At 50.2% G+C, this 23,861-nt stretch overlaps 1 protein-coding gene across 1 annotated transcript in view; it reads right to left on the reverse strand.

Annotated features, from left to right (window-relative positions):
- Nucleotides 1-23,861, reverse strand: part of CACNA1G (calcium voltage-gated channel subunit alpha1 G) — a 128,893-nt gene that overhangs the window by 66,571 nt on the left and 38,461 nt on the right. The window contains exons 6-12 of the mRNA XM_062592076.1: nt 22,631-22,922; nt 22,013-22,105; nt 19,170-19,980; nt 19,033-19,077; nt 17,093-17,445; nt 1,182-1,333; nt 391-576 (exon numbers count right to left, since the gene is read on the reverse strand). Of these exons, the coding sequence (XP_062448060.1) occupies nt 391-576; nt 1,182-1,333; nt 17,093-17,445; nt 19,033-19,077; nt 19,170-19,980; nt 22,013-22,105; nt 22,631-22,922 (1,932 nt within the window). The remainder of the gene's footprint in view (nt 1-390; nt 577-1,181; nt 1,334-17,092; nt 17,446-19,032; nt 19,078-19,169; nt 19,981-22,012; nt 22,106-22,630; nt 22,923-23,861) is intronic.

The raw sequence follows: 23,861 nt of genomic DNA on the forward strand, positions 1-23,861 counted from the left end.
AGTATTTCCACTGCAGAACCTCTCTTATCGAAAGAAGAGACCATGTAAGAGCAGAACCACCAGTACGGAACAGGAGACAGAGAGAAGTTGGCTTCATTTTAGGAACACTGCCCTCTCCCTGGCAGTATTTTTAGCACAAGATTTTCTGCTAGTCCATAAGTATCGAGGTGGCTACCTTGGGCTGATGTCGGGGGATCATCCAGCTGAAAGATGATCCTTACAAGTTGAGTTGCAAAGATCAGAGTTAAGAGAACTTAATCAGGGCAGCAAGCCCATCACCAGTGCTGGCCAGCAAGGACATTTCTGGGACCGCTCAGCTCAGAAGAGTCCCTCTTGCCCGTTGCTCAGTCCTTCAGGGCTGGAGGTCAGAAGCACTCCCCAAGCACTCACCTAAAGATGAAGATGAAGAGCATCAGCAACATGCAGAACGTGGCCACGTTGTCCATGGTCTTCATGAGGACGACGAGCTGGCGTTGGAGAGCAGGCATGAAGCGGACCAGCTTCAAAACCCGCATGAGCCGAAATGTCCGCAGGACTGAGAGTCCCCCGCCTTGCTGGCCCACTATCTCCCAGACGCTGAGGGGGTTAAAAAAAAAGAGCCTTACAGAACGAAAAGGTAATGCCCAATGCAAAAGCCGCAGGAGAGAGGAAGCCAAAGAGAGGGCGAAAATCAGAGAAAAGAGGCTGGAAAGCAAGAAACAGTCCCAAGCAGAGATGCACTGCCAGTGCCTCCTGGAAGCTGAATGAGCTCCAGATCTGCCAAGAGCAGAGTCCCACTAGAGCACTAAAAACACACTGCAAATCAGTGACTGCAGGTGCAGTTACAGTTTTTGCATATGCCAAGCAACCAGAGAGCTACTTAATTGGGCACTAATTGTATTGGATCCTAGGCTTGCCCAGGCTTTCCCTAGACTTTTCCTTTTCCCTGCATTTCAGATCCTAGACTTTCACAGTTCATTTAGGCTGGTAGCTTTCTGCTTGGGCTCCTCTCTAAAATGACCACAAAACATCCCCAAGAACATATTTTAATGCTTGTGTGTGTGTGTGTACACAGACTAAGTCACAGTAAATAAGTATAAAGTATCATAGGATGGTATTTATGTCCAATCTCCTTTGCCTTGCGTTTTAATTAAATAGTCAAATGAGGGGAAATACACGTAAAGAAAGCTCCGAGTCTGTACCTAATCACCACAATGATCCCATCAAAGATGTTGTATGGATTCTTAATGTAGCCAAAAGGACCATAAACGAGGACTTTCAACAGCATCTCCAGGGCAAAGAGACTTGTGAAGACTATGTTGCTGATCTCCAGGGCATTTGTAAGCTCCTCCGGCTGGGGAAAGAAGGAGAGGAAAGGGACAAGCTAAGCAAAATAGCTCTATTAGGCATGTGCAAACGTACACTCGGAAATAGAGCAAGATCGAACATCTCGAGTGCAGAAACATTGATGCAAATGGTATAACAGGAAAGTGGCAATAGCAAACAAACCCCAGGAGAGTGAAGATAAGAAAAATACTATTTAAGGTTTATATACCCATTATAAATTGAAAGGGGAAATCCAAACATGGACTTCATGTTAATCTCAGTTTTAGCACCACCACAGGAGGTTTATGTAGAAGTGTCACGTGCAGAGTCTTAATGTTTTCGTAGCCTCCGTACCAATGCTCCTTATGCACGAGGGAAAGTCGAAATGTTTTCTCTGACAATTTCAAGCCTGCTTTTTTATTCAGCATCTTATCAAAAGACTTGATAAGATTTTCAAAAGCAGTTGGTGATTTTAAATGCTTTAACTGAAACGCCTCAGAAAACCTGATAATCAGGAAGCCCTGAACATTGCTACTGAGAAAAGGGCCCAATCCTAGTATTTCAGACCGGCAAACTAAAAATAGAGGTATGAAAAAAGCACAAACAGACTTCCAGTAATCTTAGACCTAAATTAATACCTTTCATGTTTTTCTGCCATATTTCACAGAGGGTTCCCAACAATGCCTACAGACATCAAGCGCTGTGCTTTCCACGGCGGGTGGGCGTGCATTATTGGAAAACATATGGCAGAAGACAAAAAATGGTGGTGTAGCCTGTTTAGGATCATACTCTCAGTCAGTGACAAAGATAGGAACAAAATTTGTAACACTAGAGTCATTCTCCCAATTTAAACCCCTAACATATAGGCAACTTCATGCGTCTACTTAAAAGTTGCATCAAAATCGATGCTGAGACACGGCTGCGGGGTCAAACTGACAATACCAAGTTGCCCCAACGCGCAGTGGGCTGGAATATTTTGCCAAACACCTGAAACACATCAGGTACTTGATTCTTCTGCTAAGTGGTGGTTCAGCATTTAATTCATATACATACTTTTCTAAATTCCCACAGGCACCCACCTGCATCTTTAGCTGCCTAGACGCTATGGTGCCTTACAGCCAGCTTTACAGGCGCGTTCGCAGCGGTGAAGCAACAAACCCAAGCCAACACAGGATGCTCGCAGGCTAGCTCCTGACTGCTCCCACCAACTAACCGTACTAAAATGACTTTTCAGCTGGCCAACAGCAGGAACAAGAACTTCTTAAAACCTATCAGGACCTGACAGGACAACTTAGTCCTGCTGTAGCACAAGCTGCGGAGTTGGATGTGAGGTGTCCCAATCCCAGCCCACTACCCAGAGAGAAGGGCAATGCAAGGATATCATCATCACCTCTCTCAGTGCCTCATCGATCGCCTTTCAGAGCACCAAGAAACCATAGTAACCAAAGGCTCCACAAATATATGCTGGACAAATAAACAGAGAAATCCAGGTGTGCATTGAATTCTTTTTCTTTGTTTCTTAGCACCAAAGCCTCTGGGCGCAGCCTTCCAAGCCCTGTTAGCTCAAATTCCTCCAGCCTGGTGCAAGGGTTACTCCCCAGACGGGCACCCAAACTCTTCTGACGTTATCTTGACACTGTAGAGTGATCCCCAGGGACCAGCACTGATACTGGTGAGGGTTTGGTGCAACACAGCAGCAGCCTAAGCTAGCGAAGGGGGGAATGGTAGCATTGAAAAGGTCACAGGCAGAAAATGGTTCAGACACGTCCCATGTCTCAAACATCTCCAATATTTTTCTCCCCTTTATAACAAAATAAGAGAGCTAAAATCATCAAAGAGGCTGCCTCACAAAAAACAGTGAGGGTTACAAATGAAGGGAAAGGAGGAGAAGAGAGAAAGAGAAACCAGAAGGGAAGAAAATAAAGGGTTATAACAATTCACGTCCCAGCGCGGCAGGGTTTACACTCGTTGCTGCCACCAAGGAGCAGATCCCTCAGCTAGAGGCTGGCAAACACACGCTTGACACACAGTCCACATTGCTTCCTTGCTGATCTAGAGTTAAAATACAAATGCTCTAGCTCAGAATATTAAACACAGTCCTGGCTTAAAATTATATACATACGGGAGCACTTGGAGAAAAAGCAACAAATACGCTGTGAACAAGTCAAGTTGCACCTCGGGACAATTTAAAATAGCTAGAAGTCTACATCAGTCACCAAAAACGCCAACTCATTCATAACTGCAAGAGCACCACGGTAGACTGTGCTGTTGTTACTGCTGTGACAGCAGTATTGTCGGGAGAAGAAACACGTTCTTGGAAGCTTTCCTCCTCATCCGCTGCCACCGAGGAACGGGATGCAGAGGCCGAGTCCCGCTCCGCTGGCCGGCGGGACCCGGCGTACGACGCGAGCTGCTCTCGGTGCGCCAGCAAAACAGAGCACGGCTCGCTCTCCGCAGCCGGAGCACCCGCTCCGGTGGGGCGGATGAAGATCGAGGGGGCTGAGACTGCAACCTGCCTAAGGGGACAGGCAGCCCCGGCTGGGAAACGGGGGTTCAGACACCTCAGACACCTAGAGGCAGCTCCGATAATCTCGGCTACAAGATTTCCAAGACGATCTATATGTATATATGCAATATTGTTTAGAAGATACTTCTGCCTTAGAGAGAGCACAAACACATCTGAGACTTCTTCCCTTATACGTCATTAACATTCAGCAGGGAAGTGGGTTTCCTATCCCGTGGGAATTAAAATTGTCCTCCCACCTCCAACACAAATGAGAAGTTTTGGATGTGGTTAACCAAAGCGCTTTGCCTCCGAAATCTTGAAAGCCCTCCTCTCCGCTTCAGCCTGTATTCCCTCATTCGTTTGTTCTTTTCTATAAATCAACCGAAATTAAAAATATAAATAAAAGTCAGATTGAAGAACACAGAACTTTCCGTTCCCAAAATGTTCAAATGGATGCTTCAAATATTTCAGGCAGTGTATTTCAATACTGTGTTGTTGGAGTTTTTTTTTCTTTCTTTCTTTCTTTTTGGAAACACAGAGTTCACTGAAACTGTTCCCCTCCTAGGAACAGCTTCAATTTTGATAAATTGCCCTTTTCTGACAATAACTGCCTAATCAAAATGCCATCGACTGACTCTCAACAGCAGGTACCCGGGAGAGTCGAGGATTCCTGGCGCGGCCCCAGCTCCGAGGCTCCGCTGCCGAGCGCGGGGGCCAAGCGCGTGCCGGAGCGAGCGCCGGCCCCAGCCTCGGGGCAGGTAACATCCTCCTTTTGGCCGAGCGATACAGCCGGGAAAACGAACCAGCTTTGGCTTTGCTTACGTGCCCGGTACGGAAAGCTGGGAACGCCAGAAGGACGGTCCCAGCGCAGGTCCGCAGGCGGGAATAAGGTGCGAAATGTGGGGTTTACGTGCAGCACGACGCTCCCTGCCCGCCGCTTTGATCTGAGGGCATCTGCCATAGATTACGATTCCCCGTTAACAGCAGCTTCTGCTAATTCTCTCCACAGCAACAGCAGCGACTAATTAAAAGGAAAGCTTGCTATGATTAAACGAGTAACACCCAGAACAGGCGAGATACAAGCATGATTCAGCTGCGGCATGAAGCACCAGCTCTTCCCGCGAGTCTCCGGTAAACGCTGGATTTTGTTTCCAGGCTATCTGGCCACGCAGACGTGGTGTCTTGGATAAATCATTCCCTGTTAGCTCGGCGCTTGGTAGTGTCCATTCGCTGATGTACCAAGCAGCGTGTTGACAAGCACTGGCAGCACATCAGATCGGAAGAGACAGCGCGGCATCGCTCCCAAGCACTGCGGAGAGCGGGGGCAGCCCCACGCGGCGGCGGGACCCTCAGCGCGGGGGTCTCGGACGGCGGACAGGGGACTCCCGGAGGAGGGCACCGCACAAAAGCGAGCATTTCTCTGCAAGGGCCGGTCGAGAGTGCCCAGAAACCTTCTCTCGGCTCCTTCTTGCACACAGTGGGGCAGTGGCTCTCCCCATCGGGCCATAGGCCCTCCTGTGCTCCAGGAATTGGGAGCCTTTAACGACTCACCAGCACTGCTCAGAGCCAGCCGCATTTCTGTTCTGCACATGTGTCAAAATTGCATCTGATTCCTTTCTTCCTTCTCTCTCTCTCTCTCTCTTTTTTTTTTTTTTTTTTTGGTAGGGGGTCAGAGTCAAGCCTCGACATCACTCGTGCGCTGTGGCAGCGGAGCGTCCCTCACTGGACCATGGGGTGCTGCCTACAGGCATTTCTTTCTCTCTCACCTTCTGGAAAGAGCTCTAGAGACACTGAGGGTCCAGGAGGTGACCAGTCCCACCTGGGTCACCCCAGGCAATCCCGCTGGGTGCCCAGGCTCTTGTCGCCAGTATGGTCCTGTGGCACCTCTGAGCATAGGGCAGGCAAGGGAAGAACATCTCCAATCACCCAGTGCTGCCTCAAGGAGTTCCTTAGGGCTAGACCAGCACCTTGTCCTTTTTCAGCATTTGGAAATAGGCTATAGGGCATTTTATTTATACACGTCTAAAACTTCAGGGAGGTTCTTGAGCGAGGTTGCAGCCGGCAGAAGCTATGTGCTGCATTTACACTCGGGTATGAGACAGTGTGGTACTCCCTTCTGTCAGGTCTGTGTGTACAGGGCTCCAAAGTGCCTTCTGAGCAAGCAAGGCTGAAGGTAGCAAGCAGGGAAATGTCACTCTGGGCCTGAGGAGGACTGAGGCAGAAATCATTAAAAGCACAAGTTGAGGTAAGCATTAAAAGCACAGTTCACAACCTTGCTGGATGATGAAACGCAGCCCAGCACCCTGGCATACGTCTCAGGGAGCACCTTCGCTCCCTGCTGCGCCCCAGGGAGGGCCGGCCACGGCCTCCACCTGGGAGCACCCACTGAGGAAGGGTGACAAATTCGTGAAGTTTCCCGGGACACAAAGGACCGCTCCAATGCCTTCACCCGTCAGCCCGAGACTGGCTGCTATCCCCAGTCTGCCGTGGCTGATAGCACACTGAAGGTGATAAAGTTCCCCTCCGAGTTTTCTTCTTTCTAAGGAGATATTAAACATCCAAGTACATTTGTTTGCTGGCGTGAAAGCACACTGGCTAATATCAAGGGAATTTGGGGAGTGGATGATGAGGTCGGAGCTAGATGGCCTCCATTCCTACCTCATTCCAGCCATGACCCATAAAAGGAAAATGACTGTGCTGGAGCACAGGCACTTCATCTTCATCAGACCTGCATCCAGCCTCATGCACATGGGCATGTCCAGCAAAGATCCCTTCCTCTTCTTGTCTACGACAGTGAGCTTCAAGCTGTGTGAATTTTGGTCCTGCCTTGCCTCCTGCCCCAGGATAGCTGAACAAAAGTGCAAATGCTCCCAAGAGATCTTCTATCTTGCTAACAGTAAAATATAACATCAAAAGATTTCTGTCTTGCCACAATGCAAAAGTCTGGAGGGGGCAACTGGCCAGAAGGCAGATCCCTTCTCATCCTGAGGCTTCTTGAGAGCACATCCAGAAGACCATGAAAACTTCTCACCTCTTCAGAAAACTGCAGAAGAAAACCTCCTGAAATCATTGCCATGGCAACTAAGGAAAAATACCACTGGAGGAAAATAACGACCTCAGCTATTTCCCAGGAAACACCACCAACATTTTACTGACTCATCACTTCTAGATTTTTTTAAACATACATAAGAAAAATCAATCAGGATCCACAAATGCAAGATTTGCCCTGCTCCTCAAACTGAGGTGCCTCTTGGTCTGCTCCAGGTGTTTAATCAATGGTTCTTCCAACTCAGTCAGAGAGAAGGAGATGAGGAGACATGACCAGCATTGGGTTAAGCTAAGTGGTCCTCCTGCTGTGCAGTCAAACAAAGTAAACATCTCATTAAAGCTAGTTGTAGCCTCAGAGCTTGCTCACCAGCTTTTGAAAGCAGGGAATCATCACCTGTACCCTACTACTCCACTGCTGACCTGCCAGGACCAGGAGCTGGCCCTATCTACCACAGGCAAACCTCAAGCCTCTCTGCTTCTGCTACCAGTGGGGCTTTTAGCAGCAGCAATCACCTTGACCTGCAATGCTTTGTTTTCAATTTCATTGCTTTGTCCTCTAGTTGTCCAACAACTTCTTCTAAATGCCTCTTTCTTGTTGCAGCCACACGGTTCACTATTTCCCCTGGGCCTTGGTGTCCATCGAGCTCTTGAACAGCTTCGGGAGGTTGACTGCAGCTTGCAGGCTCTGCTCCACAGATCTCCTGCTGGGCCCAGAGAAGGTTAGGTAGACTTCAGAAGCTCTGTGGAGCTATGGCTATCCAAAAAAACACTTCAATCTCCTTCAGTAAATATAACTCCTCTTAGCTACAGAGACACTTGCTCTTTTATAAATAGAAACTCAATCCACACATACTTTCAGCAATGACATTCATTGTCTTTGAGGCTCCTTAAAAGGAACTGAGCTTTAGCTATTGTCTTGGGTCCGGCAGCTCTAACCTGAGCTCTGCTTAATCAGTCTGATACACTGATACGCTTTCTCTACTGATCCTTTGCCAAATTGATTTAAAGGAAGAAGTTCTCCCTCTGGAAGACAATTCAGAAAGTTGCAGGATTGCAGTGGCTCTCATTCTTCTCTTCCTGAATTGTCTCAGTCCCTGGACTCTTCACCCATCCTGACACCAGGGTGAAGGATATTGCCGCATGAGATCTCAAGTATGCACTTCCAGAAGAGTCTGGACTGCATCTCATTAATCTCACATTCCTGCTGGCTCCACCTTCCCATCCCAGCGTGGTTATAGACAAAAAGGGCAGCACGCTCATTGCTCTGCAGACTGGGGAAAAAGCACTGCTGTGAAGTTCAGGATTTATAGCCATTTATACAAAGAAAATGACTTTGACAGACAACTGAACAAGTCCGGTTTCATCCCAGCATGGCATGGGAAAGGAAGATTTTGTTATAGATTGAATAGAGACTGAATATTTGATGCCACAGCGAGCAATACTGTAAGAAAGAGTGGAAAGCTGCTTTCATTTCAGAGAAATTGGAACTACCTACTCAAGAGGAACTCCCCTTCTGCCACATCCTCTAATCTCTTCCAACTTCCCCTTATTCCTCTCCATTATAATTAACATACGTTCCTTTCTGCTCTCACCCCTTCATGGGGAAGGGGTCTGATCCCATGGACATGGTGCTGCTCTGGCTGCAGGAAGCACAACTTTCTCCTCCACCACAAGCTTGCCCCCCAACATGGCCAAGGACCGAGTGCTGCACCATTGCAGGATGCTCATGCTCTGGCTCCTCCTGCCTCCCTTCCACTGGAAGGGCCAAAGAAGGGGTACAAATCTGGGGGAAAATGTAGCCAGGAGCATTCCAGGCCCTGCAGTAGCTGGCCAGCCCCCGGCCAGCCCTGAAGGGATCTGCCATGAACTATCCTTGCCCAGGAGCCATAAATATCACCAGTAAACCATGCTCTCCTCCAAGCCCTTGGGCTATGCTTTCTTCACTGCTCTCAGGAGGCACAGCAGATATTCTTGCCTGAACTCCTTATCTCTCTCAGCTTGAGATTTCAGGATGAATATTATCCCAGAAAATGCAAGAAAAACATGAACTGGCTCATCCATCTGCCCAGGTTTTGAAGGAGCTTAAGCCAAACAAAAGCTGCATTTCCACTTGGTCACACCTTGTAAGTACTTGAGATTTAAAGCCCTCTATTTCTAGTTAATCTAAACCAAGTTTCAAACTTATCTCCCCATTAGTACTTGAGAAGGTACCAAGGGGAGGGAAGGAGAAAAAAAGAAAGAATAAGGCTTTCTCCGTGCTACTCCTGCACAGTTCTGCTGAAACTGGGTTTCTTGTGCTGGTAACACTATCTCTAATGCTGACTGACTTCCATGGGGGAAAAGCTGCTCGTTTCTCAACATCAGCAAAAGAACAATTATAACGTAGAGCTTGAAATCTCATGGATACCCAAGCAACCTGACAGCAGGAGCACCTGGTAGTTGGGTCACATCCTGCTCGCTTTGGGGCAGAGTGTGGCAAGAAGGGGGTTCTGCCAAGATGCAGCAACACCACGGCAGCGTCAGCACTGGGACTGAACTCTGGGTGAAGAGCTGGAAAAGGTGGAGAGGACTGATCGCTGCTAAATCATGCACAAAATGCTTGCAGATTTGCTGGTGTAAACCAGGGAAGCTACAAAAGCTTTCGCTATGTTTGCCAGCTTGCACCCGGCGGGGAACACCTGCAACAATCAAAGACGCAGCACGGAGACGCACCTATCTGCGGAGAGCAGTGATTTTTCATCCTCACCAGGATGAAGCAAGTTTGGAGAACGCACACCACTTTCCCATTGCGGCAAGCCTGATTCTTTTCTCAAGGCTGCCTGAGCGGCGATAACATGGGGGTGCTGGTGGCAGTTGAAACATCCACTGTGACGATATGATCTAAGGCAGCCTGAGTATTTCCAGGCTCTGAACAAAATTAACAGGAAGGGATTGACACTTACAGCCTCCCTGTAACTGAAGAAAACTTTAGTAGAAGACAGATGTCAAGAAATTCACATAGCTTCATGCCTAAAGCATCCGGAGAATTGAATTATCTGACAGAAACCCCATACATTTTCCTCTTGCATGAAATCTCGCTTAATTTTTAAAGAATTTAATCTCCAGATCCAGGACAAAGTCTACTTTATGGATAGGGCCTTTATTTTTAATACTCAGGAAAGCCCTGGCAGCACTGTATTTTTGGATGTTACTCCAGAAGAGCATTGTGATCTAGTCAATAAGAACATACAAGTTCCTACAAGACATCTTAAATCCATCAAAATACTAAGACATCTGGATAACCCCTGGGGTCAATAAACAGAATTACCCCCAATAACAGACAGAGAACAGGTTTTGAAGTCGGTGATCCCAGTGATTAACAGCTCTGATAGCTTCCATTAGCATCAATTTGACTCCCTTAGTCTCTAACAAACTGTTAATAAGAGTAATTTCTGGGTACGCAGGAGTCAACTGACTGTAGCATGTGCAGATGTATAGGGCACCTTCTTTTCCTACAGTCCATGTCCTGTGCAGCTGTAGCACTGAGAAATTGAGTTGCAGCTAGATACAAGCAGTATCTGGGCAAAGACAACAGCCTCCAAAGGAAGGGAAGCCTCGCAGCGCTGCCAAAGCGCTCATCACTTGGCTAAGATGAGCTGGCACCAGCCGGAGGGGCCGTGTCATGAAGTTAAACAGAGAAACGGCCTATGCACCAAAGTGGAAGCGGAGATACCTCCAGGAAGCTATGGTAGCGCGCGGCCGTGGGACCTCCCAGGCGCGCGTCCCCACAGGTTCGCGGGAAGAGCCCTGGGGCTGGCGGAGGTCATCCTCCGAAAGGCTGTCTCGCTGATTTATGGGGATTCATGCACATGCCTAAGTGCTTTCCTGAATCAAGGCCTAACGAATTAGATTCACGTGGGAATCATCGCCTTAGAAACTCTGCTAGTTTCTAGGGCAGTAGGGTTCTCCTATCAAGCCCACGGATGGCGTAAAGCAGCAAGGCCCGGGTTGTGGTGGGATGCAGCGCCGGCTCACACCAGCGCACGATAAACACGGAGCTTGGCTGCAGGAACAGGCCATTGGCACGGAGCCCGTGGCGCGAGGAAGACGCCAGGCAGGCTGGGGTTGTGGGTCAGGCAGCGCACACTCTGCGAGAGCTGCGAGGCAGCCGAGATCCGGCTGCCTTCCCTGTGGGAGGTGAAAGACCTGCTGGAAAGATCTCATTTTGGCACACACAGACATTAAAGGACCAGCACTGATACACTCAAATTCGCAGCTGCCTCCCACCATTCAGGTGTCCAGCAGCAGGGCATCCAACTTTGCTTGAAACTGGTGGAGACCAAGATGATCTTGACTTCAAAGGGCTGCAGCTAACATAGTTCAGATCTCAATACATCCTCGGTTTCTGAAGGCAGCACTCCCAGCTGGATCCCAGACCTGCTGCTCTGTCCCCTCCAACCTGCCCAGGCGGTGGACACTAACACAGACTCATTTTAGGCCAGCAGCTCCTTCAGAGCATCCTCGAGCACTGGTGCACCAGCCTGTCAGCCTCAGTGCACTGCTCCATTACACCACTTACCATGGAGCATTTCAATTTTTCTTCCAGATGGAAAAACCAATCCGTGAGCGTTAGGATAGCCAAACCCTCCCAGCAAGCCGCTCGGAGACTACGATCCGCTCCCTGGGCTCGGCCCCGGGACCTGGCGCAGCAGTACCTCGGTCGCAGGTAGGGGCTAAGCCCGGGCAGCGCAGCACCGCAGCCGGCACGCGCGCAGGCGCTGCACGAGCCGTGCTCCGCGCTGGCCGCGGCGGCACACGCAGGCTGGGGTCTTGCCCGGGCTGTCCCGCCGCAGGGGGGTTGGGGACGTGCCCTGTGCTGCAGGGCTGAGCATGTCCCTGCACAACCACCCCCTGCGCAGCCAGCCCACCTCCCCTCTCCTCCCGGCTACAGGCACTCTGCAAATTCTTTTAACTGAACTTTGGCTTAAGACCCAACTCAAATCTGGAGGTTGTGGGGTTCCAGACAAGTAGTAATTTTCACCTACCTTCTTCCCTGCACACTGACCTCATGGCAGAAGTATGTAAATACCATTTGGGTCCCTCCAAGCCAGTAAGTTTTGTAACATCACTGCAGCTACCAACCCTTAACCTCCTCTCTCGATCACCCTGGATACCTGAAAATTTGACACACTCTAACTCCGATTAGGGAAGCTTCCATGCTCTCCAGGCTCTACTGTTTACATAAAGAGGCACTTTAATCCATTTTGCCAGATAGCTTTCCTTAGATGCTTTGGCACAGATGGTTGATATTTTCATGCTGCAGTGGTTATTAGATCGTAATGTTACCAGGGACAACTTTATATCATTTGTACAGCTATGCACTCTGGGCCCCTGCAGCTTCATGCACTACAAATTAAGCTTTAGATACTAACGTGAGTTTAGGCTGTTATTGAAAAGGTTACTCCTGCCTTCTGCAGAGGGAGTTTGCGCATCCGCTCACGTTCGAGGCACTGCTGCTTTGTGCATTCGTATCTTGTATTGCTATAGCTGCTGATATCCCACCTGCGATTTTCCTGTTAGGCTGATGTCAGGTATTTCCTTTTCTCACTTCCCTGAAGAATTGCCTCCCAAGGATTATACACTTCTCTCCTTGGGTGCAGTCCCAGAGAGTCATTCACCCTTGCAATCTGTCCAACTTACTCTTAAAAAAAAAACTTAACAAAAGGGTTTTTGTTTTTTGTTATAGGTCTGAAGCAGCTTCCTCCACCTTCCTTTAAAGACACCAGGGCTTTGGACCAATTTAGAGCCAAGGGTATATCCACAAGCTCCTGCCGTGCAGCTGCAGAGAGGCCGGTGCAGGACCTCCGAGTCAGGATCATGCCTCTCTTGTTATGTTAGCAGTGGTGAAACACTGCAGAGACGGCGGCTGAAATTTAAGCACTATTTAAACAAATGAATATGTAGGGTATAGTTCATACAATGTGAGTTCAGACAAGGAAAATCGGAACAGCCAGGCAGCTCAATGCAAACCAGATTTTAAAAACAAAAACAAAACTCCAAGCCCTTCCTTAAGGAAGCCCTTGCTGAATTTCTGCCCCTATGGAGAAGTCCAACATCACGCCTTGTACTCAGTGTCTGCATTTCACTCCAAGGAAGAACTTTAGAAAAAGCAGCATGTTATGGAACATAGTCTGGCCTACTGCCAGGGCTGGGGGGGGGGAAAGCAGCAGAGAAACCCTCTGGTTCAGCAGCACATTTTACTCCTGCTCTATGGCAGAACATGCTTTTGCAAAGCCCTACCATTTGACCCCACATCACTGCAGAGTCTCAGCCTCCCTAAGGCGAATCTGTCAATTGGTTCAACAGTGTATTTAAAACCCCCCGGAGTCTACCTTTAAATCATCTCTATACTTCTCTCTCTAATAGTTTCTACCTGCATTTTGCTTCATCTCTGTAGAAAAACAAGCTATTTAGTAGTCACATTAATAATCCGGAGCAATCTGGTTGTCATTTCCCTGATGGAAAATTTCACACTGCTGCCCAGCAGCAGTGACATGGTGAGTGTTATATGCACCTAAAGCTGCTCTGATTTCCTCCTACTAAATCCAGCTGCCATGAGAAAAGCAAGAATCACAGCCTTCTAAAAGGAGAAAGTGCAGAGGTAAACGCATTCAGGCGGATCTCCCCCTCGCACAAAAGCATGAACCACATGGGAACAACCTGATGCTGAGGGAGAAAGTCAGTAAATGCTATGGTAGGTCATGTCAGTAGGAGCTTAGAGAAAGCTCAAGTCCCAAGCTTTAAGCCAACTGAAGGCAAAATATTTGCTGTCAATGACTTCACTGGGGAGTGTGCTCTGCAGAGAGGACTGGGATGAGAGGTCCTGAGCTAAACAGATAAGCTGCCTTTTGCTACATCCATTCAGCACCCAAAGTGATAATAGTTGTGGGTGAATGCAAAGGAACAGCCAGAGGTGGATGGATGACGGTTTCAAGGCACTTCCAATTTCCACTCATTTCAATATGCCTTCAAACCACCAGTCTCTTCCTAAATATCCCAGACCTGGCCTTCTCTGGTTAATAGGTCTGCTAAGCAACTGACTGTGACAGCTTTTTAGTCTTCCAGGCATCCTTCAGGGAGAAAAGCAGGGCTCTCCAGGATGCCTGTCCCAGGGCAAGATGCAAAGCCTTCAGAGGAGCACACTTCCTCCAGGCTATGACTGGGAGCTTGGCTGCCTAGCCCACGTTTCGAAGTCCAGGATGCTCTGGAGGTCTCAGCACAAGCAAATCCCTCCCAACACCACCGAGGAACCATGGGTGGGCACAAAACCTCCTCCTCTTCACCCAGTAGCCACCAACCATCCTCCCTCACCCACACTAGCATCTCCCCTCCGGCAAGATGCTGGCAAGCAACACAAAGCTTTTGATACACCACCATAAAACATGTCCTGAAAGTATTTATCCTAATAAAACTTACTACGTCCAGGGCAACCTGGTGTGAAAAACCCAAGAGGTAAATATTCATTAAACAAGCAGAGAGGTCAATGCAGAAACGCACGGAGCCAAGTACTCCACAAGCCCCCTCACTTCCTTGCAAACAGTCAGCCAATGAAGATAAATTTGACAAGGTTGAGCACTTGCACTTTCAAGAAGGGCTCTCATAAAAGAAAAATCACATGTTTCAGTGTTTATAATCTCTGCAGAAAGGCCTGGTCCAGCATTTCTCCACTCTAATTCCTGCTCTCATAACTGTCAGATTAGGAAACTGCAGACTATAAGCCTCTCGAGTTTACAGAAAAACACCTCTGCTCCCCGCCACCGCTTTAAGCGGATGAACTAACAAAACCAAGCTCTGCTATTCGCTCCAAACGCCTGGAAGAAAGGAATCTGGAACAGTAGTAGTTTCAAAACGCCATCAAGAAAAGCAACCACCCACAGCGTCTGGAATCCCCCCACACACTTGTCAGCTCCCTTCACCTTGTTACCCAAAAACCGCCACAGAAATCAGCCTCTTCCCGTCCACCTGCCTGTGGGGATTTCACTGCTGGCCAAGGCAGAGGCCAAGAGCCTCCCGACACGTTTCCCCTGAGCCCAAAGCACAGGAATGGGAGAGTCACGTTGTCTTTAGCGCGTTTTTACTTAAAATCTTAATGACAGCAGTGCCTGGCGGTGCGAGAAGGCTGAGAACCCAATGCCCTGGATGAATGTGACACCTCCGCTTAAAATAGGTAGGGCCTGCGATGGCCTCACGCTGCTACAGCGTGAATGCACCTACCATCTCCGTGCTGCTTCTAAGCCAATGCTGTTCTAAGTGAGGACGGACCCTGTGCAAGCTTGATGTGCATGGATCTGTCACAGAGGGCTTTTCCCAAGCCACCTTTTCTTGGGAGCTCACTGCCAATGTTTGGCCTTTAGCCCTTGATGGGAAGGTGACGTTGTTGCACACTGCCTCCCTTAGACCACGCACGGAGAGCTTGCACGGGCAGATCTTCCAGGGGCTTCTCACAGTGGACGCCAACCCTTGAAGGTGTGCCCCTTGGACAAACCCAGCGAGACGCGGCCCAAATACTGCTTATCCGCTCTCACCTTTCATCTAGCCAGAGGAGGAATACAAATTTTGATCCGTTTCTGTGATCCACCTCCCCGCAGGTTCTTAAGAGATGATCTTCCTGATATTATTAAACAAACGAGGAATCACTAAAGCTTCCTCTTGCGCACAGGCGAGTGTTTCCCAGAAAGGTCACTGCGTGAAGGTGAAACAGCACTGACTGATCCTACCTGCAGGACTTCAGTGTGCATCTCCATTTAATGTGTACTGAAAACAAAGGTTAGCCAGCCAGACCGTATTAGGACATCAGGGGGAACGTGCTGGTCTGAAGGGACACATTTAGCACACTGAGGAGATCGGAGTCTCCCGAGCATTTAGGCATTAATGCCACAGGAAGACATGGGGATTTGGAGCTGTTTTGGTGTGGCTCCATCTGCAGCCACCCCACTGATGACAGGAGATAAATGCAGGGGAAGAAATGCCTCTGCATGCAATTGGAACGACTGCGCAAACACAAAACGTGCCAGAAAGGGCAAAAAGTAAACAACAATGACTTGAAACACAAGGGAGTTCCCAGAAAATGCTGGCGGCGGGACAGGGACCAGGGGGTGGAAGAGCCGCTGTGTCCAGGAGCTTCCCGAGAGGCGCTGGGCGAAGCACCGCGCCGAGACGCCTGGTGCAGGCAGCGCATCCCCTCCGAGATCCCCTGCACCGGCAGCCTCGAGCGCTGCGCTCGAGAGAGCTGCCTAAGGCGGTTTTGCAGGACCTAAGCATCCAGGCGGATAAACTCTTCCCTCCCTCCAAATGCAACCGAAGGGCATGCCACCAGGAAATGACTGATCCGGTCCGTGCATGGGCAGGGGTTTCGGCGGACCCCCATCGGGCAGCTGAGCTGAGCGCACCCGCGCCAGGCACGCCACTGCCTGCAGCCACGAAACACTAGGTGAAAGGGCTCCTGCAGCCCTTATGGAGATGCTTCAAGAGGAACGCCACAACTTCTTTTCTTAATGACTATATATAGGGGAAGGATCTGCTGGGTGACAAGTGCATGAAAGCCTAGAGCAGAGCAGCCTTGTGCCTGCAAGGGCTGAGATAATACAGCGGAGGAGTAGGCTGTGATGAGCCTATTTTGGATTCAGCACACTGTTGCTGTAGCATTCACTGGGGAGGCAAAGGCATTTGTTACGTCCTCTCCAGGGACTGGAAATTCAATAGACTTTCATGCCTGCAGCTGTGCTGACCCCGCAGCCCACTGCCACGAACAGCGCCACCAGAATTGCCAAGCTGAAACAAAAGCTGTGGCAAACCACTGGCTCCTCCGGTTAGCCTCCATGCTAGAAAAACCAGAAATACATGGCGCTTTCTGCATGACAGTGGTCTCGTCACGGAGCAGAGCATCCTTGGCAGGGCCAGGACATGGGGCTGTGATGAGGCTGAGCACTGTTTGACCCTATTTACAAGCTAGAAACATGCTCAGATGAGAAAATGCAGCCCCGTCTTCCTCCTGCTCAGGGCATAGCAGACCCTTTGCCACTGGGTCCCTTCATTCAAGACCCTAGCAGCTCTCACCTCCAGCTCAGGGACACCAAAGGTGCCAGGGCTGCCTGGTCAAACCAAGGCTCCAGGACGAGGCAAGTCATTTTCCCACAGCGAAGCGACTCCCGAGAGCCAAGATAGAGCAGTGCAGTGCCACGCGGGCATGCTTACCTGCTCGTGGTACTCGATGCCCATGCTGAGCGTGTTGATGAGGATAGCCACCATGATCCCACGGCCAAAGTATTTGCTGTCCACGATCTTCCTGAAGGTCTCACAAACCATGTGCCAGAAGGCCAGGACCCGGCTCACTCTCTTAACACGGGCTTTCCCCCGCTGAGGGTCTCTCTGGTCACTGTAGTGGGCGTCCTGCGTAAACTCATACACCCCGTCGCTATCTGAGTCGGCCGTCTCGTTGTCCGTGAGCTCTGCATCATTGGCCAGCGTCTTGAGGCAGTAGGGGCAGCTGTCAGGGTTGCTGGAACCACCGTCCAACTTGGTGCAGGGGGCGGAAAGTTTGCAGGTACCTGAAACGCCAGCAAAGCACATTCAGGGGATCCCACCAGCCAGCCCAGGTGGCTCGGAGCGCAACGGGAGGAATCCCCTGGCCCTTCTAGTGCCAAATTGTTGCCTGCTAGATATTTCCTAAGGGAAGAGGACTGCTTCTGGCTCTCTTGCTGCTGGGCCAGGTGAAGCAGCAGCAGCTCTGATACTGTTAGAAGGACCTGCGTGCAGGGCAGATCTTGGAGAACAACCTCACCAGAGGATGTCCCACCCGCGGGGTCAACACAGAGGAGACACAACTCCCGGAGGTCCAGCCCTCTGCCTCCTCCCCTCTTGTGCTGCCCTCCTCAAATGATTAGAGGGGCCTAGACAGAACCTTCACTCCCCAGGTGCCTTCTCCCTCCTTACTGCGCACTGCCTCCAGCCGAGGGGCCCTAACCCATCTCATTAGCCCCACGGCCCTTGAGGCACAAGGAAGCAATCGACGGGCTCCGCTGGCACACCGCGTTGCAATCAGCGGGAGCGCCGCGGCCAGCAGCCTGCTTTCCTCCTCCCGCTGTTTGCTGATACTTCAAAATTGCCAGCTTCCCCTTAAACACACGACTTGCAGCTTGCTCCGTACAATGGCAGCTCCCAGCTGCCAGATGGCTCCCCTAGTCGACGATGGAAGTGGGATATTCTCTTAAAAACACGGGCTGGCTGCAAAAGGAAGGGAGAGGCTATTTACCAAGTGCATTCCTGACCCATCCACAGCAGCAAACATCGGTTTGAGTAAAAACCATCTCAGAGCCCAGCTCTATTTAGTAGTTCTCCAGCGAGGCTCTGGAACTGCTGGAAAACTTTGGCTCTTCTCTGCACTGGTCTTGGCTGGAAAGGTTAAAACTTGTGGTGAAACAGGCTGCTGGGACAGGGGTGCACATGATATTGGAAAGCTTGGCTTAGAAACGCCTCTTGGAGGCTGAGAGAGTTTGAACTAGACCAGCCTGAGCTTCCAAACCTCAGGATGTGGAGGGGAAAAGAGAGTCTTGCGGTGAAGGTATGAAACCCCCAATTTAGGAATGCTGCGTTCAGTTTCTGGCTCTGTTACAGACTTCCTGAGCAAATCACTTAGGGTAGATTTTTAATACTCAGCATCTGCGATTGCCATTGAGAACTTCTGAAAAGCAGACATTTGATCTCTCTGAGCTTTGGGTCCCTTGGAGAGTGGAGCTAAGCAGTACTCAAGGGTGTGCTGAGGGACTCGGGTCACTTAAATCTGGAAGGTGTCCACATCCGAACTCAGCAGCAAGCAGCAGGCAACGGAGACATCGGCAACTCCCGCGTTTTATCTAGGAAGGCCCCTTTTGAAAGGGCTGAGTTTAGCTCCGGGTCTGGCCTGCATCACTGAGCCCATTCCAGCCTATTCTGTGAGTGCAGTGATTTTGGGAGTGCTCCCTGTAATCACAGAATAAACTGTGAGGGTGGAGGGGGAAGCGAAGAAAAGAAAATCAGTTCATTGCAAACATTAATTTCCTTTGGATTTTTACAAGTAAGAAGCCTGGGAGGTTGAAAATTTTCCTGGCTTTGACTGTAAGACATTTGGTGGGTTGGAAGACTCCTGTTGGCCTTACCTGGAAAGCCATCACCTTTATCTGTAACATGGACCGAAAAGAACCCTGGAAAGATTCAGTGGAAAGAAAAAGAAGTTAGAATCTCTCTCTCATTTCTGAAACACAAGCAGAGGCTGATCTCCAGCCCCAGCACTCACCAGTACTCTGTGTCTCCAGCAGCTTGTGCATGGTGCTGTACGGCCCTGGAGGTATGTTAAAGTTTGTTAGGGTGCTGGCCCCAGCGCCGACTGCAGCTTCTCCTAAGCTCTTCTCTCTCAGTATCTCATGGGAGGTACTTGGGTGTACAGTGGGGTAGACCTTGCTGCCGACTATGTTCTTGGGGATGCCTTCTGGGCTTGGCAAGCTGAGGCCTGGCTGCGTGAGGGACGACCTGCAGCAGACTGGCTCGAAATGGCAGTCGGCATGGTAGATGCTGTGGATGGACTCGGTGTTGCTGGGAGCAGCACCGGGGGCGGCGTGGGGGTTTGATGCCGAGGACGGGAGCATGAGCCGGTTGGTCCCGTTCTGAAGCGAGCTGGTTTCCACGTCGCTGATCTCCGGGCTGGCACGGGGTGCCCGCAGGTTCCCGTTGCCCAGGTGGTAGTGGTGATGGTGGTGGTGGTGGTGGTGAATGAGGTGGTGCACAGAGGATCTTTTCCTGCTCCGGTGCTTCCCAGCCTGCCTGTCAGCCGCTGCCTTGCTTGCGGGGCTGGGGAGGAAGCCCATCCTCACCGCCGCCACCCGGTACACCTCCATGAGCTGTTTGCTGCCTTTACGGGCAATGTACACCAGGTACTTGAGAAGTTCATCGTAGCAGCTACCCGGCTCCGAAAAGCTGGCAAGGGTGCTAGCATTGGACAGGTACCTCACCCGCTGCTCCTTCATCAGCTGGCTCTCGCGCTGCTTCGTCTCGGAGAACTGCGTCGCTATAACCACTAGGCAGAGGTTGATCATGAAGAAGGAGCCCACCTAAGGGGAGCGAGGCGTCAGGCGTGTCGCGGAGAGGGCAGGATGGGCATCCCTGCTGCCAAGTAGCCCCATCCCTGCCCCTGGGGATTCCCTTCCTACAGCCCAAGCTGGGGGCGAGTGAACGAGCGCTGGTGAGCCGCGGCCCCCTTCTCTGCCCCGCCGGGAGCAAAAGGGGGCTCCCCCGTGTGCGTGTGACTCTTTTGGAAGAGTGCCCCAGGCTTGGCCCGCCAGACAGCAGGAACTGGCAGACTTTGCAGACAGGGGAGGTTTTAGAGCAGAGCTGAGAGGACAGAGATGTGGCTTTCTGAACCCGGATGGCATGAGTGTGCCGTGGGAAAGCAGGTGCCTGGGCTTAGCCAGAGGGCCAAAAGCAGCGGTGGGAGAAGTCACCCCGGGACACTAACGCAAGGCTAGGAGGGGAAGAGAAAAAACCAGCAGCTCGAGCCAGAGACGAGGGAGGACGGTGCAGGGCCAGCAAGGGCACGAACGGCAGCAGCGGGGTGCGTGCGCGCAGAGGGGAGAGCCCATCGGTGGGGGCATGCCGAGCAGCTGACTCATCCCCGAGCCCCCACCCTGGGGACTCCCACGCCAGGGCTCTACCGAGAACGTCAGAGATCAAAGATGAGAGCAGATTATTTTGACAAAAAAAGCTTTTGCTCTTTTAAGATTTTGTTTTTCTGTCTCCGTAGACAGCAGTTGTAATTATCACAATTAGTGGCATTACGATGAATGCACCGAGCCTGACTGATGGGAGGGTTTTTTCTAGCAGCGTGTGGGTAGCTTGTGAGCAGATCCCTTTCCTCTGCTAACTGGATTTGCAGGTTACTGTTACGCAAGGGCATCAGCAGTCTGTATCCACAGCTTTGAGATTTTATTTCAAACCAGGTTTTCATGAGGTTCTGCTTCCTGCAGAAGCCAGCTTGGATCACAAAGAATAACTAATGTCCCTAGCCCCTGCTAACAGTCTATCACACACTGCTAATGGTACTCACACGACATCTGGGAAAGCACCATTTGCCCTCCCTCTCTCTTGTTCCAGAGAGGCAGAGAACAAGGGACTGTTTCTTTTCTTCAGAGGCTGATAGATGAACCAGAAAAAGTGACATGGACTAAACAGATTCCTACCTTCTCACCAGAGTTCAAGTCCTGGTTTGATGAGGATCAGAAATCCATGCAATGGTCTAATGAAGGATGTGCAGCTCTTTTGCTGGACTTAGTCCAAATAGACAGGAAGACTCATCTCACTTATCTAAGCTACATCTGAGTGAGGCACCTAACGATCTTTTAGAATCAGGAGAGGAATAGGCACATCAAGTCTGTAATGCATCTAATTTATTTTAGATATCTACCTTTAGATGAGATGAATCACCCCTTAAAGCACCTATTTTTCTCACTTGACGATAGAGTCTAGACAACGAGCTCAGCTAGTTGCTGTAGACCTCTCTGCTTGCAAAGAGGAACCCCATCATGAGGTCTCCCCCATGGAAATGCTTTGTTGGCTCCTTTGTGGGTGGTCTCAGATGAGGCTGAGAAGTGTGGGTGGACTGTGGGGACTGATCTGTTCCCTCCTTTCTTAAAAGTTGCTCTCTGACATGTGGGCCTGTTTTCCTGGAATGCCCATTCTCCACTGAGGACTCCAGCCAGCTGGGCTCTTCCATAAGGGGGCATTTCAGAGCAGCCTTCTCCTCCAACCAGAAGCTGATTGGGAAATTTGCCGATCTTTTAAGCTTAAAGTCAAGGAAGCAACAAAAGGGAGGGGAATTGGAGGACAAGGAGAGAAGCAATAGAAGCAGCAGCACTAGCAGTGTATCTGCCACAGCCTTCCTTCATGTTTGCAGCAAAAGGCAGCTGCACGTGCAAATACAGCAGCTAGTTAGGAGCAATGCTGTAATAAAGCTGTGTGGCTTCCAGCAGGGAGTCTCTACCTCTACTTCTCCTAGGTAGAGGCACTTAATGTATTATCTGCCCTGTTGCTCTGGGTCACACCAGTACAGTAGGAGGAAACACACATTCACAGGATCAGGCAACTCACAATGATCAGGAGAATGAAGTAGATGAAGTTGTAGAAGGAGTGCGCATCCATGACGAAGTACATGATGTCCACCCAGCCCTCCAGTGTGATGACCTGGCAGAGACAGGGAAGGGAATACAGACCCATCAAGGCACAGTGGTAACACCAAGTGCACAGGCAACACTTCTCAAAGCTGGGTCATGTCTGGTGCCTTGTCTCAGTGCACAGCAAGGCACTAAGGAGCCAAATCCTACTCACATTGATGCCAAGAGTCACATCGCCAGCTGTCCAAAATGTAGGCTGACTCCAGCCCTTCTTTCCCAGATAGGCCTAAGGCCCACAGCTGCATTTTGCAGATGCAGGAGCAGGCTCTAGGCTCTGCTCCACACCAGGGTACTCTTCCTGCGTACACAAAGCGTTTGGAGATGGGGGCTTTGTTCTGTGGGTGTGAGGTGGAAGCATCTTCAAAGCAGATATCAGATTGTCTCCCTGGCGTTTGGAGTACCCTTGGACTACTATACAGGTGTGTTCTGGGTGCTGAATAGCTTCTGGGAATTTGATTATACAGCCCCTGGGAACATGTGGGTAGACCCAACCTGCTGCTTCCTTCCCTGGTGACAGTTTGCACACAGGGCTCACCTGAAATATCGCAATCCAGGCATAGCCGATGTTATCAAAGTTGATGGCTCCTTTGAAAGGGTTGTGCTCCCCAGCAGAACAGTTTGTGTAATACTGGTTCCAGTTGACGCAAGACGTGTTGGTGGTGTCGTTGTAGGAATAATAATCCAGGGTGCACTCAAGACCTTCTTCCCTCCGCGTTGGGATGCTTCGGCAGTAGCGCATCCCGTTCTCGCGGGGCTGGGAGCAGATGAAGGGATTCTCATCTTCGTTCTCTGTCTGGTAGTAGCGCTCCAAATCCACTGTGTAGGGGCTGAAAGAGTGCAGACATGGCTGGGTCTTGCACACTGATTACAGGCAGTCTGCCCAGGTAACAACTGTAACAGCAATGAAGCCTGAAATCTTTTGTTGTGGGTGCTAAAGCTCTTTGAAAAGGAGAGTCCTCAGCCCTTCTGCAGGCCCCGGCAGGGGAGATCAGATCCCTATCTGGTTTCAGGAAACTGAGGCACTGCCCTCAGCCACCCAAAACTGGGACCTCTCACTCCTGCCATGTATAAACTCCTTGCTACTGGAAGGAAAGGAAAGAGAATGAAATAGAGGAATAGAAAAAGAAACATGAGGAGGAAAGACGTGAATGAGGTTGGTTGGACGGTGTCAAAGTGGAGCTATGTTCAATGCTACGATTTTGGAGCAATCGCTCTGACAACACCCCATCAAAAACTGTTCCAACTTTGACTTTAGGGGGACTAATAGTAGGATTTTTCCCAGCAGGGCTTCTGTAAGTGTTCTTGCTGCAATAAAATGGGAATCAGTGAATTTATGCTCATGTGTTTCCTGTCCTGGATATCTAAGACTGGCTTTGGGAGATTCCTGTATACAGTCTCCCCAGCTTGTTGAACCAGTCAGGGCCTTCCCTCTGCATTTCACAGTGACTATTAAGCACCAGATAGACTATAAATTCCCTCCGAGGGTGGCCTGACAACAGCAAGCCAGGCAAAAACCTCTTTGGGGAGATGTAACAACCTACGGTCAGCCAGCGACTGGTTTCTTGCTCAGCAAACAGCTATCCCCTTAATGCTGCCAGGACTCCCACTAAAGCTTGCAAAGATATTTTTAAGCCTAGTTCAGCCCAGTTAATTCCTGCAGAATTGCCTTTAATACCCTTCAAAGCTTATCTAAGCCCCTGGAATTCTGGTTCAATTAAAGAGCACCCAAACCTGTGGCTCTATTGGATTTCCTTAGTGGTGAATCA

This window comes from Rhea pennata, chromosome 19, assembly GCF_028389875.1.
Source record: "Rhea pennata isolate bPtePen1 chromosome 19, bPtePen1.pri, whole genome shotgun sequence".
Taxonomy (NCBI): Eukaryota; Metazoa; Chordata; class Aves; order Rheiformes; family Rheidae; genus Rhea; species Rhea pennata.